The sequence below is a fragment of the Erinaceus europaeus genome, chromosome 1 (genome assembly GCF_950295315.1).
Source record: "Erinaceus europaeus chromosome 1, mEriEur2.1, whole genome shotgun sequence".
NCBI classification, from domain to species: Eukaryota; Metazoa; Chordata; class Mammalia; order Eulipotyphla; family Erinaceidae; genus Erinaceus; species Erinaceus europaeus.
In genome coordinates this window covers 174,298,713-174,315,051 of record NC_080162.1, presented here as the reverse complement: position 1 = coordinate 174,315,051, position 16,339 = coordinate 174,298,713, and the positions used below count along the sequence as shown (strand labels likewise).

The window sequence follows — 16,339 nt, the reverse complement described above, 5'->3', positions numbered from 1 at the left end:
AAATTGGCTCTATTCTGACCTGTCCTATACAGTTTTCTCTTTTCTTCATCTTTATATTTCAGTCTTGAGTTGTGCTTTGCCTCCTCCCATATCCCAATACTTTTTTATCCTGATGCCCAAGCAAGCTTAAGATCAAATCTCTACGATGACAACATTCTAATTATTCTAACATCGACATCTGTGCCTCATGGACCTACAATTTTCAACTGGAGATTTCATTTGAAAGTCTACAAAAGCCCACATCTGGGGAGAAAACAAAATAAACAAAACACACACCACAAGTCTCTACCCTCCACCAAAAAGCATGGTCATCCAAGTCAAATCAAAACCCAACTTTTCTTCATTCTTCCTGTGAGTTCATACTGGAAATGTCAGTCTGAGTGACTACAAAATCCACAGTTGTAAAGAAACAACTACCCTTAGACAGCCTGATAGAAGTACATGTGGACCTGCCCCCACCAACTCAGTGACCTAGTGGGGATTGTACTGTTATATGGAAAACTGAAAAATGGCATGTATTTACCAACTATTGTATTTACTGTCGAATGTAAAACATTAATTCTCCAATAAATAAATTTAAAAAAAAAAGAAAAGAAAAAGAAAAAAATGCTCCAAGTCTCTGATTGTCAGAGAAATGCAAATCAAGACAACAATGAGATACCACTTCACTCCTGTGAGAATGTCATACAACAGAAAAGGTAGCAGCAGCAAATGCTGGAGAGGGTGTGGGGTCAAAGGAACCCTCCTGCACTGCTGGTGGGAATGTAAATTGGTCCAACCTCTGTGGAGAACAGTCTGGAGAACTCTCAGAAGGCTAGAAATGGACCTACCCTATGATCCTGCAATTCCTCTCCTGGGGATATATCCTAAGGAACCCAACACACCCATCCAAAAAGGTCTGTGTAAACTTATGTTCTTAGCAGCACAATTTGTAATAGCCAAAACCTGGAAGCAACCCAGTTGTCTAAACAACAGATGAGTGGCTGAGCAAGGTGTGGTATATATACACAATGGAATACTTCTCAGCTATTAAAAACGGTGACTTCACTGTTTTCAGCCGATTTTGGATGGAGATTGAAAAATCCTTAAGTGAAATAAGTCAGAAACAGAAGGATGAATATGGGATGATCTCACTCTCAGGCAGAAGTTGAAAAACAAGATCAGAAGAGAAAACACAAGTAGAACCTGAACTAGAATTGGTATATTGCACCAAAGTAAAAGACTCTGGTGTGGGTGGGTGGGGAGAATAGAGGTCCAAAAAGGATGACAGAGGATCTAGTGGGGGTTGTATTGTTATATGGAAAACTGGGAAATGTTATGCATGTACAAACTATAGTATTTACTGTTGAATGTAAAACATTAATTCCCCAATAAAGAAAAAATACATTAAAAAAATAAAATTAAAAAAAAGAAGTTAAGCCCTGAGCAAAGGTCAGTAATTTCTGTGTTAAGGTCAACATCCAGTGATGTGTCTTGTATGAAGAGATGTCAGACTAATCAGTCTTCCTCTGTTCAGAATCTAGTTTGAGAAGCTAACTTTAGGAGTAGGCATTAAAGCAACATGGAGAAAGAAAACACAAACCTCTGAGATACAGAGACACAATGAAATCGAGATGTTGTGGAAAGCTTAAATTTAACTGAGGAGGCCAAAACAACAGGCAAAAGCTATGAAGAACATTTACATTCCTAGCTCGTCTTTTCATGTCAGCCAAAATACAGAAGCAACCTACATGCCATCAACAGATAAGTGGGTAAAGAAATTATGGGCCGATAGTCAGGGAATCCTTGGATTCCTACACAAATATGGGCCTAGACCTCTAATGGATCCCTCTCTCCACCATCCCTGGTCACTTCCATCAGAAACATGATCATAAGTCCTCTTGTGGGCCTTCCCAGTACCTTGCCCTCACCGTACAGCAGCAACAGTAGGGACTATCTTTGAAGGGAGGCTAAGGTATCTTGCCCTGCCACTAGAGAAAGATTGATCCTGAAATGGGTGTGGCTGGCAGTGTTCCCAACTGTGACCATGAACTTTGAGCTTGAACCAACAGCTTGGACTCAGAGGTTACACAGGCTCCTGTGCTAAACATAAGCATAAACATATATATGCCCTGGTTCAGATGGATGGGTGTCGGCATTTAATTTTATTCATAGATTATTTTCAAGAATGGGAGTTACTCTCTGCTCTAACCCAACTTTCTAGCCCTTTTTCTCTACTCTGACACCATCTTCCCAGGCAACATTTTTATCCAATTCCATGTTAGTTATCAAACTCAAGCAAAAATTACAAGTTGTGGTCCCCTAGGAAGATGCCTAAAAGGGACTTCCTTTCACCCTAAGGTCCCTATTCACATCTGCTCTGTTCCTACTTTTTGTTCCTATTCATCAACCTGCTTCATATCTTGCCTCCTTTCAGCCACCAATTTGCAGATGCTATCATGATGCCATACTGACTTCCCTTGGCAGACGACCTCACCAATGTGTCTTGTAACCTTACCACTCCAGAGCCCTACTCCAATCAGGAAAGATAGAAACAGGTTGGGGACATGGATCAAACTGCCAATGCCTATGTCCAGCAGAGAAGCAATTATAGAAGCCAGAACTCCCACCTTCTATACTCCATAGAGAATTTTAATCCATACTTCCAGTGGGGGAAAAGTGACAGGGGGAACAGTATCAGAGGGTTCTGAACTCCAAATCCAACAGGACCTGGAGAGCAAAGAGGAAAAACAGAGGGACATTTGGATGTAGTAAAAAAAGTTTATGTGTAACTTGGAAAGGAAGAGAAAATAGGACCTTAAAAAAAGGACAATTATATACAAATACAGACAGATAGTTGTAGAAATAATAGTTAAACCCTTACAATGGAGGGAATGGGGATTCAGAATTCTGGTGGTGGGAACAGTATGGAGTTATACCCCCGTTGATTTATAATTTTGCAAATCTACATTAAACCACACATAATTTTTTTAAAAAGTATTGAATACACACATTACCAAGCAAGAACTTGGATTCTAGCCCCCAGCCACTACCTGCATGGGGAAAAAGTGTCTCTATTTCTATTCCTCTCTCCCCCTCTCAATTTCTCTCTGTCCTATCACATAAAATAAGAAATAAAAACGTTCTAAAAGTCCTATATATTGTGCTTATTACACAATACTAGCATATAAACTTTTAACAAATGTCATAGAAAAAATTGAAATCATAATAAAAATTAGGAATATTTAATAATATTTGTAAGATAAAGTAATAAAACTGGAAAAATGTGTGTTATAGTATTAGGAGACTGAAGACAATATATGAAATGGGAAACATTTACAAATATTTATCTGAAAAAAGTCAAATTTCCAAACTAAAGAACTTTTACATTTAGGTTAACAAGATTTAAAAAATTGGAGGGAGGAGCAGGGGTAGACAGCATCATGGGTATGCAAACAGACTCTCATGCTTGAGGCTCCATAGTCCCAGATTCAACCCCTCACACCACCATAAGCCAGAGGTGAGCAGTGTTCTGGTTAAATTTTTTTTTTAATTGGGCAAAGGGTTTGTAAAGACATTTCTCTGGGGCCGGCATTAGCATGCCCCGTTAAGCGTACATAGTTCTAAGTGAAGGGCTTGTGCAAGGATTGGGATTCAATCTCCCACTCCCCACCTGCGGGGGTCTGCTTCAAGAGTGGTGAAGCAGGCCTGTAGGTGTCTCTCTTTTCCTCTTCCTCTCTATCTCCCACTTTTCTCTCAATTTATCTCTGTCCTAGCCAATACCCTCCACCCCCACCCCAGTAAAAAGAAAGAAAGTAAAAATGGCCACCAGAAGCAGTGGATTTATAGGGAGGGCACCAAGTCCCAGTGGGGAGAAAAAAAAAAAAGAACATTTCTCTTTAAAGAAATCATGCAAATGGCTAATGGCTAATAGGCACATGAAAATATGATTAATATCATTAATATTCAGGGAAATACAAATCAAACCACAGTAATATGCAACTTCACAGTCACTAGGATGATTAGAGTGAAAAGAATGGAAGCAGCAAATGCTGGGGAAGAGGTAGAGAAATTGCTGATGGAGATATGAAATGATGCCCCTGCTGTAGTAGAGAGTTTGCCAGTTCCCCCCAAAAGTGATAAACATGGATTTACATAGCAATTTCACTTCTAGGTATGTACCCAAAGGTACTGAAAAATAAGACATTCAAACAAGTATTTTTATACAATGTCCATTAGTTCTACCATAGTCAAAAGTTATAAATTACCCATATGTCTAGAAATGGATGAATGCATGAACAAAATATGATAGATACACAGCCTAGCAGAATACTACTCTGCTACAAAAACAATGAAGTTCCAATACATGCTAAAATAGAAATGAACCTCAGAAGCATTTATGAGAAATGAAAGAAGCCAGGTTAAAAAAAAAAAAAGCCGGGAGTCAGGCGGTAGCACAGCAGGTTAAGTGCAGGTGGTGCAAAGCGCAAGGATCCACATAAGGATCCCGGTGGAGCCCCTGCTCCCCACCTGCAGGGGAGCTGCTTCACAATAGGTGAAACAGGTCTGCTGGTGTATATCTTTCTCTCCCCCTCTCTGTCTTCCCCTCCTCTTTCCATTTCTCTCTGTCCTATCCAACAACGATCACATCAATAATAATAATAACTACAACAATAAAATAAACAAAAAGGCCACATATTATTTAATCCATGTATATGAACTAGCTAAAACAGGTAAATGAATAGAAAAAGCAGACATTTAGTTTGTAGGGGTTGAGTGAGTGGAGTCTGTGCTATGCCAGCTTAGCATATGGGGCAACTTCTGGGAGTGAGGGAAATGCTCTGGAGCTGTATAGGAGTGGTAACTGCATGTTGTGAACACTCTAACTGCAACTGATATACGTATATTTTAAATTAATTTTTACTAGTGATTTAATAGTGGTTTAAAAGATTATAAGACAGGAGTCGGGTGGTGGCGCACCTGCTTGAGCGCACGTTACAGTGTGTAAGGACTTGGGTCGAGCTCCCAGTCCTCCCCTGCAGGGGGAAAGCTTTGCAAGTGGTGAAGTAGTGCTGCAGGTGTCTCTCTCACTATCACCCCTCCCCTCTCAATTTCTCACTGTCTCCATCCAATAAATTTTATACCAAAAAAAACTTTAAAAAAAAAGATTGTGAGAGTCAGGCGGTAGCACAGCGGGTTAAGCGCATGTGGCGCAAAGCCCAAGGACCAGTGTAAAGATCCCGGTTCGAGCCCCTAGCTCCCCACCTGCAGGGGGTTCGCTTCACAAGTGGTGAAGCAGGTCTGCAGGTGTCTATCTTTCTCTGCCCCTCTGTCTTCCCCTCCTCTTTGCATTTCTCTCTGTCCTATCCAACAACAATGATAGCAATAACAACAACAAGGGCAACAAAAGGGAATAAATAAATACTAAAAAAAAAAATATTGTAAGACAGTGACGTGCAACAGAAACACAGCAGTGAAGTACAAAACACGAATCCCTCTCTCCCCTTAACTCCCTCATCCCCACCCCATTAAAAGCTTTACCTTTGCAAGTTCTCTTCGCAGCTCTTCTTGCTCCTCCTCTGACAGGGTCTCTGTGGTACTGATTGTAGCAGCAACGTCTTCTCCTTCCTCAGGCACTGGGTCTGTTCTCAGCAGACCTTGTTGGGGATTAAAAAAATTAAGTCTGTAAGATAGGAAGTGCACAAGGTATGAGCCCATAGTCAGATTCTTCTTTAGGCTCCTCTCTTCCTCAGCAAAAATAAAGCCTAATAAGTTCAACCTACCCATCACATTTCTGTAGTTTCAGGCCACTCACCAAATGGTCAAAATTTAAATTTAGAAAAGTTCTGGGAGGCGTGGCTATGAAAAATATAGCATTCTCTCTGCACTTATTCCCTCAGTCACAAGACTGTTAGTGCAAAGCAGAAAAGTTAAAGAGGTTATGAAAAGGATCTTTCTAAGGCTTCACATGCTGAGACAGTTTATCAGCCTAATCAGAAATTCAAACTAACCAAGACAGGGAAGAGTTGGTAACTGTCTTTAGCTTCCTCTGGCAAATCCAATCCTCTTTTCTTTTCTTTTTTTCCTCTTCTTTTTTCTTTTCTTGTGTATTCATTCATTCTTTCATTCATTCATTCTTCTCCTTCCTCTCCTCCATCATCATCTTCTTCTTCTTCTCCTCCTTCATCCTCCTTCTTCCTTCTTCTTTCCTTCTTCCTTCTTCTTTTTCCTTCTTTCTTCTTTTTTCTTTCTTTTTACCAGAGCACTGCTCAGCTGTTTATGGTAGTGTAGGTTTATGGTAGTGTAGGGAATTGAACCAAAACCTCAAAGCCTCAGGAGTTAAAGTCTGCTTGCATGCTATCTCTCTATCCCTCATCTACTCATTTTTTAAAAATGTATCTCTCTAAGCCAAAAAAAAGAAAGACAAATATCAAATGATCTCACTTATTAGTGGGACTTAATAAAGTAGGGATGGGGAAGGAGAGCACAAAATGAAACATGAACTACACATGTTGTATTGCACCAAAGCAAAGGACTCTGGGGAGAGAGGACAAGAAGAAAACTTTAGGGCCTATTATATAACGAGATGGTATGCAAATGTCAGTGATTGCATTGTAAAGCATTAACCCCCTCAATAACAAAAAAATATATCTCGCTGGCCAGGCTTCCCTGGATTGAAGACCCCACCAATGTGTCCTGGAGCTCAGCTTCCCCAGAGACACACCTTACTAGGGAAAGAGAGAGGCAGACTGGGGGTATGGACCGACCAGTCAATGCCCATGTTCAGCAGGGAAGCAATTACAGAAGCCAGACCTTCTCCCTTCTGCAACCCTCAACGACCCTGGGTCCATGCTCTCAGAGGGCTAGAGAGTGGGAAAGCTATCATGGGAGGGAGTGGGTTATGGGGATTGGGTGGTGGGAATTGTGTGGAGTTGTACCCCTCCTACCTTATGTTTTTGTTCATTAATCCTTTCTTAAATAAAAAATTAAAAATTAAAAAAATAAATATATATATATATCATTCATATACTCTTTGAACACTATCAATGAGTACAATCAGATAAATGGCCAACATACATGTATAGGTTATTATTCTTATTATCATTATTATTATTTTACTTATGGGAAATAAACCTGGGATGTTAGAACCTCAGGCATGAAATTTTTTGCATAACCACTATGCTGTCTTCCCAGCCTGTCCATATTATTTGAAAGAGAACCCCATTGCACCCATTCTCTTGGAATAAAGCCAAAGATGAGCAGTCCATTGGAAGACCGGGTTTCTGGGGGATGACCAGTGAGGCAGTTTCTCTTATAAACTCAGTCCTCTTCATTGATCAACCAGCAACAGACAAAGCAAGGCCACAGAGGTCCCCAAACCTTGGATGCAAATTTTAAGGAGGCATGAACAAACTCCCTCTACGTCGCAGCTTACCACAATGTGTTTTTAAAAAATGACTTAAAAAACTCATTAATGAATGAAATACCAACATTTTCAATAGCCTCGGGATTTCCAGTCTTTCCTCTTGCCTCAGCCTCTACAATGACTTTGTACAGTACTGCTCCCAATCTTGTCTTTTTTTTTTTAATTGTCACCAGGGTTATGGGGGGAGGGGGTTGGTGCATTCACACAAATCCACCACTCCCGGTGGCCAATTCATTCTCCTTTTTTCATTCTAATTTTTATTAGATAAGACAGAGATAAATTGAGAGGGGAAGGAGAGATGGAGAATGGGAGAGAATGACAGACACCTGCAGACCTGCTTCACTGCTTGTGAGGCATCATCCCTCCTGCAGGGGCTCCAATCCAGGTCCTTGGGCTTGATAATATGTGCACTTATCCGGGTGCACCATTGCCCCCCCAATCTTACTTTTATTTAAAACTTTAGCATTAGTTATACTGAAAAGAGTGTATTATATGTTTTCAATCATTTAATAATATGCCTGTGGACTAAAAAATTTAAGTGCTACTGAAACTCAGCCAATTATATAAAAGTAGCCTATCTGCCTTTATTGTGCTTGTCATTAACCTAAATAGAAAGGCCTTTAAAATCATTATTTTTAGAAAGCAGCTAAATGCACTTTGCTGTCAGTCAATAAAGCACTTAATTAGTGCTAAGTGTGAACTGGATTCTGTTGCTATGCACCTAGCAATCAATCTTGTATCTCAGTAGGGTTAAAACACACACCAAAATCCCCATATTGCACATCTGAATGAAGTGTGAATGTTAAGTGAAATCATACATGCACTTTATTTATTTATTTATTTATTTATTTATTTACTATTAACACTAGTGTTATCTCTGGAGCTTGGTGCTGACACTATGAATAAATTTACAGCTCCTGGAAGCCATTTTTTCCTTTTCCTTTTTTCTTTTATTTGACAGAACAGAGAAATTGAGAGGGAAGGGGGGAAACAGTAAGAAGAGAGAGGGGGGGGGGAGGGAGAGATATGCAGACCTGCTTCACCACTAGTAAAGCTCCCCCTCTCCCTGCCCCGTAGGTGGTAAATAGGGGCTGGAACCAAAGTCCTTTGTCAAGTGTGCCACCACCTGGTCTCCTGCACATTCACTTTAAAATAAAATCTTAGCACTTTGTTCACTTTGAAACTCCTTACTTTTAATTTTTTATATTTAATTTTATAATTGACTGTCATCTTTACCCTGGGCTGGTCTGTTCATAGAGATACGAGACAGTGAGACACCAAAGCATCCCGCAGTGCCATGGGAGTCAGTTTCCATACATGACAGAGCAGGCACGGTCCCAGGTGACCTATCTCACCAATTTTATTATTTGATGACTGAAGTCCTGAGTGTTCCTAGAAGTTTCCCAACTAATTCATGAACTTACTTCACACTCTTACACAAGTCACAGTTCTACCCTCCCACATCACTACCACAGCCGTGGGACTTTCTCTCCTTTAACAAACTATTTTAAACAGAGGGGAAACAGGGTAAAAGTCTCCTCTTCTTTTTCTTCATCTTTTTATTGCCAGTGATTACTAAAGCCACTGCAGTTATTCTGTACAAAGCCCATGTTAAATTCCAAGGAATACTAGTTGAGCTATGGCATCTATTATAAGCAAGATGCCAGGCAGAGAGGCAGAAACAAGAGTATTGGTATACACATAGATAGCTAAATCTTTTATCTACTGGGGAAAATTGAATTGTTCTATTTATTGCCAGGATTTAACTTCACTGTGCATATGTATTTCTGAAAAAAGAGTAAGTCAAAGGAGATTTGGCTCAAAAACAAACAAATAAGTAAATAAATACAATTCAGTTTATGGGGAATAACATTGTAATGACAAGGAAATAACTTCCAGAGACAGTTTATTGAAAACTTTTACTTTTTTACTACTTGGACTCAAGCCCTACATAATTCCAGTTTGAAATAACTTACTAATAAGAGTCAGAAATGCATGTGCCCAGGGTTAAAAATAAAATTATACCTTTAATCTGCATTATGTTTTATTGATGGGAAGAGATAAAATTTCTTTCTTACTGACAATATATGTGAATTAATTTCTTCATATATGCATAGGTGATTGACTAGTCTAGAGATTCTCACTTGCAGACGGAAGATAAAGCCAAAGGTGGTAATATACACAGATTATTGTTATTATGTGTTGTTACTGATATACCAGATTTTTTTTTTTTGCCTCCAGGATTATCTCTGGGGCTCGGTGGGCACTATAACCCACTGCTCCTGTCAGCCACTGGCTAGGACAGATAGAAATTGAGAGAGGTGGGGAAGACAGAGAAAGAGAAAGAAACCTGCAGACTTGCTTCACTGCTTGTGAAGGGACTTGACTCCCCCTCCTCCCCGCAGGTGGGGAGTTGGTGGCTCCAACTGCGATCCTTGCAGGGGGTCCTTGCGCTTTGGCTTTGTACTATGTGTGACTTAAGCTGGTACGCCTCCACCGGGCCCCCAATATAGCAGATTTTTAAAACTTCAAATAATCAGTTGCCTTTTACAGAAAGATTTCCATTGATCAGCTACAGTATACACAATGGAGATATTTGCTACTGATGTGCAACGTCTCTTGGCTTTTTTCATAAAGTGGTTTTATGTCTCTAACTCTGTTCAGAAGCTCTGTTATTTTCTTCGCAACAATGCTAAATTAATGTTTTAAAATTTGATTCAGCAGTCTCACTTCACTGGAGTCTATACTGTCACACTCAGAACATGTTAGTCTTTACGTCGCTTCCATGCTTGTTCAGTATAGATACCACAGACTACATATTATTTTAAATGAGAAAAACACTAAACTTAAAATATAAAATAAAAAGTTTAAGCAGTCACTAATATATATGTTTCTTCCAGCTTTTGATTAGAGATTTGTCCTCACATATATTAAAATGAGGTACCTTCTAAAATTATTATTATTATTATTAAGAGCCATATACAGTACTTAACATAGCAGCAGTTCCAAGCATGTGTTCATGTTGAAGTGTTTTTGGTTTAAAACCTTTCTGTTGCTTTTGATTGCTGATTAAATACAGTATGAGAGCAATTTGAAAAAGATCTCGGGAATACATTTAATCTACAAAAACATTTATCTGTGACTTGTTGGTGTTTCATTAATACAATTAATCTCTGAAGCACTGTCCACTGTTGACTTTAAGATTTTCAAGATAACCTGAAAATAGTTATTAGTCACTATGTATGGGGGTGTTTCCAACATAGCCTGTAGATGGCAGCAAATTATCACCACTGGAATTCAAGCACACACTGATTTAGGATAATCAACATGGAAAAAAAAAAACTTGAAAAACAAAGGACAGGATGGCAGATATCTAAATCACCAGTAAAATATTACCATGTTTTGTTTTTATTTTTAACATTCTCTGTGTTTTGTTTTGTTTTTATTTGATAGGACACAGAGAGGTTGAGAGGGGAGGGAAAGATAGAAAAGGAGCAAGAGGGATACCTATAGCACTTTGTCGCTCGGGAAGTTTCCCCCTTGCAGTTGGGATCTGGAGGCTTGAACCCAAGCCGTTCATTTTAATATCCCTCCTCCTCTGAAACTGACAGAAAGCTGTTGGTAAGTAACGAGGGATGAGGATGCCGGAAAAAACTAAAATTTACTGAGGCCTAATATACCAATGAAAGGAGATACACACATTATCTCATGTAAAAACCACTACCACCACCTTGAGGGCAGTGTGGACATCCTGTAATCTTACTATCTTGTGAACCCCCATTGATTACAAATAAAAAATGGATTTAAAAAATCATCTTATAGTCAACACTAGATAAGAGATAAGTGGTATTTACTTCCATTGAGGAGCTAATAGTATTGAGGCCCAGGAATGACTCCCAGGGTCACAGAGATTAAAATTCAGGTCTTTCTCACTTTCAACTCTTGAACCAACACATGATTTTATTTATTTAATTTTTTTGAGAAAGAAAACTCAATGATAGGGAGGGTAAAGGACAAACCACAGAAGGAGAAGTGGAACATAAAAGCCATATATTGCCACACTTTTTCTGCCACTGAGGTTAACAAAACGAATGCCTGAGCACCTTGGTTTGAAAACCACAACACTATTTCTTTTTAAATTTATTTATTGGGGAATTAATGTTTTACATTTGACAGTAAATACAATAGTATGTACATGCATAACATTTCCCAGTTTTCCATAAAACAATACAACCCTCACTAGGTCCTCTGTCATCCCTTTTGGACCTGTATTCCCCCCACCCCCAACCCAGAGTCTTTTACTTTGGTGCAATACGCCAACTCCAGTCCAGGTACTGCTTGTGTTTTCTCTTTTGATCTTGTTTTTTCAACTTCTGCCTGAGAGTGAGATTAATACCACATTCATCCTTCTGTTTCTGACTTATTTCGCATAACATGATTTTTTCAAGCTCCATTCAAGATCGGCTGAAAACAGTGAAGTCACATTTTTAATAGCCGAGCAGTATTCCATTGGATATATATATAGACCACAACTTGCTCAGCCACTCATCTGTTGTTGGACACCTGGGTGGCTTCCAGGTTTTGGCTATTACCAATTGTGCTGCCAAGAACATATGTGTACACAGACATTTTCTGATGGGTGTGTTGGTTTCCTTTGATATATCCCCAAGAGAGGAATTGCAGGGTCATTGGGTAGGTCCATTTCTAGCCTTCTGGGGGTTCTCCAGACTGCTTTCCACAGAGGCTGGACCAACTGACATTCCCGCCAGCAGTGCAGGAGGGTTCCTTTGTCTCCATAACCTCTGCAGCATTTGCAGCTCCAACCTTTTCTGATGTATGACATTCTCACAGAAGTGAAGTGGTGTCTCACTGTTGTCTTTATTTGCATTTCTCTGACAGTCAAAGACTTGGAGCATTTTTTAAATGTGTTTCTTGGCCTTTGGGATCTCTTCTGTGGTAAATATTCTGTCCATGTCCTCTCCCCACTTTTGGATGGGGTTATTTGTTTTCCTGTTGTTGAATTTGGCAAGCTCTTTATATATTTTGGTTATTAACCTCTTGTCTGATGTATGGCATGTAAAGATCTTCTCCCATTCTGTGAGGGGTCTCTTGGTTTGGGTAGTGGTTTCTTTTGCTGTACAGAAGCTTTTTAATTTGATGTAGTCCCATAGGTTTATACTTGCCTTAGTCTTCTTTGTAACTGGATTCGTTTCATTGAAGATGTCTTTAAAATTTATGTGGAAACGAGTTCTGCCAATATATTCCTCTAAGTATCTAATAGTTTCTGGTCGAACATCTACGTTCTTGATCCACTTGGAATTTACTTTTGTATTTGGTGAAATATAGTTGTTCAGTTTCATTCTTCTGCATGTTTCAACCCATTTTTTTTCCAACACCATTTGTTGAAGAGACTCTGCTTTCCCCATTTAATAGTCTGGGCACCTTTGTCAAAGATTAAATGTTCATAGGTGTGGGGGCTCACTTCTGGGCTCTCAAGTCTATCCCACTGGTCAGTGTGTCTATTCATGCTCCAGTACCAAGAAATTTTGATGACAATGGCCCTATAATACAATTTGAGTTCTGGGAGTGTGATGCCTCCAGTTCTGTTCTTTCTTAAGAATGTTTTGGCAATTCTAGGTCTTTTCTGGTTCCAGATAAACCTTTGTACCATTTGTTCTATTCTCCTAAAAAATGTGGTTGGGATTTTGATGGGGATAGCATTAAATTTGTAGATGGCTCTGGGTAGTATATTCATTTTAAAGATGTTAATTCTTCCAACCCATGAACATGGAATATCTTTCCACTTCTTTGTGTCTTTTTCAATTTCCTTGAGTAGTGACTCATAATTTTCAGTATACAAGTCTGTCACTTATTTGGTTAGCTTTATGCCTAGATATTTTATTGTTTTGTTGCTATAGTAAAAGGAATTAATTTCTGGATTTCAATTTCTTCTATCTTAGTGTTTGCATAGAGGAATGCCACTGACTTTTGAATGTTAATTTTGTAGCCTGACACCTTACTGTATTGCCTGATGACATCCAAAAGCTTCTTGCTGGATTCCTTAGGTTTTTCTATTTATACTATCATGTTATCTGCAAATAGGGAGAGTTTGACTTCTTCTCTTCCAATCTGTATGCCTTTAATTGCTTGCTCCTGCCTGACTGCTATGGCAAAAACTTTCCACACTATGTTGAATAGTAATGGTGATAGTGGGCAGCCCTGTCTAGTACCTGATCTGAGGGGAAATGCTGCCAGTTTTTCACCATTGAGTATGATGTTGGCTGTAGGTTTGCTATGTATAAACCCCACTATCTTGAGGACTTTTCCATCTATTCCCATTTTTTGTAGTGTCTTGATCATAAAGGGATGTTGTATTTTGTCAAAGGCTTTCTCTGCATCTATTGATATGACCATGTGGTTTTTGGTCTTACTTTTGTTGATGTGGTGTATCATGTTGATTGATTTACATATATAAACCAACCTTGCATCCCTGAGATAAACCCCACTTGTCATGATGAACAATCTTTTTAATATACTGCTGTATCCAGTTAGCTATAATTTTGTTCAATATTTTAGCATCTATGTTCATCAGAGATACTGGTCAGTAGTTTTCTTTTTTGGTTGTGTCCCTGTATGCTTTTGGTATCAAAGTGATGTTGGCTTCATAGAAGCTGGAAGGGCAAAAATGAGGGGAAGACTTGGACAGAATATTCACCACAGAAGAGATCCCAAAGGCCAAGAAACACATGAAAAAATGCTCCAAGTCTCTGACTGTCAGAGAAATGCAAATAAAGACAACAATGAGATTCCACTTCACTCCTGTGAGAATGTCATACATCAGAAAAGGTAGCAGCAGCAAATGCTGGAGAGGGTGTGGGGTCAAAGGAACCCTCCTACACTGCTGGTGGGAATGTCAATTGGTCCAACCTCTGTGGAGAACAGTCTGGAGAACTCTCAGAAGGCTAGAAATGGACCTACCCTATGACCCTGCAATTCCTCTCCTGGGGATATATCCTAAGGAACCCAACACATCCATCCAAAAAGATCTGTGTACACATATGTTCTTGGCAGCACAATTTGTAATAGCCAAAACCTGGAAGCCACCCAGGTGTCCAACAACAGATGAGTGGCTGAGCAAGTTGTGATATATATACACAATGGAATACTACTCAGCTGTAAAAAATGGTGACTTCACCATTTTCAGCCGATCTTGAATGGAGCTTGAAAAAATCATGTTATGCGAAATAAGTCAGAAACAGAAGGATGGATATGGGATGATCTCACTCTCAGGCAGAAGTTGAAAAGCAAGATCAGAAAAGAAAACACAAGTAGAACCTGAAATGGAATTGGCATGTCGCACCAAAGTAAAAGACTCTGAGGTGGGTGGGTGGGAAGAATACAGGTCCATGAAGGATGATAGAGGACCTAGTGGGGGTTGTATTGTTATATGGGAAACTGGGGAATGTTATGCATGTACAAACTATTGTATTTACTGTTGAATGTAAATCATTAATTCCCCAATAAAGAAATATAAAAAAAAGAAGCTGGAAGGGAGTATTCCAGTGTCTTCAATCTTCTGGAAGACTTTTAAAAATAGAGGTATTAGTTAATTCTTTGAAGGTTTTGTAGAATTCATTTGTAAAACCATCTGGTCCAGGACTTTTTCTTGTGAAGGTTTTGATAACTGTTTCAATTTCTTTAGCTGTGATGGGCCTGTTCATGTTATCTAGTTCCTCTTTATTTAATTTTGGCAGTTCATAGGTATCTAGGAAATGGTCCATTTCTTCTAGGTTTTCTCGCTTGGTGGCATATAGTCATTCAATGAAGCCTCACAGTATATGTTGAGTTTCTGTGTTGTCTGTTGTGATATCTCCTCTTTCATTTCTGATCAGATTTATCTGGGTCTTCTCCCTTTTCTGTTTTGCGAGTCTGGCTAAAGGTTTGTCGATTTTGTTTACTCTTTCGAAGAACCAACATGTACTTTCATTGATCTTTTGTATGGTTTTCCTATTCTCAATGTTATTTATTTCTGCCCTAACTTTAGTGATTTCTGACCTTCTCATTGCTTTAGAGTTCCTTTGTTGTTCTTCTTCTAGGTCTTTAAGATGTGCAATCAGGCTGTTTATTTGTGCTTTTTCTTGTTTCCTAATGTGTGCTTGTATAGCTATGAACTTCCCTCTTAGGACTGCTTTAGCTGTGTCCCAAATATTTTGATAGCTTGTGTCTTCATTTTCAATGAACTCTCAAGACATTTTGATTTACTCCTTTATTTCCTCTTTGACCCAGTAGTTGTTAAGTAGTGAACTGTTGAGCTTCCACATTTTGGGACTATTACTAATCTTTTGTTGATTGTTAAGTGTTAGTTCAATTCCACTGTGGTCTGAGAAAATGCTTTGGATGATTTCAATGCTCTTGAATTTGCTAATGCTGTCTTTGTGGCCTAACATATGGTCTATCCTTGAGAATGACCCATGTGGACTTGAGTAGAATGTATATTCCAGTTTCTTGGGGTGAATGACTCTGAAAATGTCTAATAGTTCTAGTTTTTCTATCTCTTCATTTAGCTCCCTCCTTTCTTTATTGATTTTCTGCCTGGATGATATGTCAAATTGAGAGAGTAGGATGTTGAAGTAATCTACTATCACTGTGTTGATGTTACTATATTGCTTTAGCCCTTTCAGCAGATGTTTGATGTATTTAGATGACTTCTCATTGGGTGCATAGATGTTAATAATTATTAAGTCCTCTTGATTGACTGATCCTCTGAGCCTTAAGTAGTATCCATCCCTATCTCTTTAAATTTTATTTATTTATTGTTTTTTTTGTTGTAGATATTATTGTTGTTGTTATTGATATCATTGTTGGATAGGACAGAGAGAAATGGAGAGAGAAGGGGAAGACAGGGGGAGAGAAAGATAGATACCTGCAGACATG

At 39.0% G+C, this 16,339-nt stretch overlaps 1 protein-coding gene across 7 annotated transcripts in view; it reads right to left on the bottom strand.

Moving 5' to 3' along the window:
* The window catches only part of TPD52 (tumor protein D52), a 229,497-nt gene that overhangs the window by 123,833 nt on the left and 89,325 nt on the right, over nt 1-16,339 (bottom strand). For all 7 annotated transcript variants that reach the window (XR_009552033.1, XM_060199690.1, XM_060199679.1 and 4 more), the window contains exon 2: nt 5,521-5,636. Coding sequence is in view for 6 of the 7 variants with exons in the window: in XM_060199690.1 (XP_060055673.1) it covers nt 5,521-5,636 (116 nt within the window). In the remaining variant the exon portion in view is untranslated. The remainder of the gene's footprint in view (nt 1-5,520; nt 5,637-16,339) is intronic.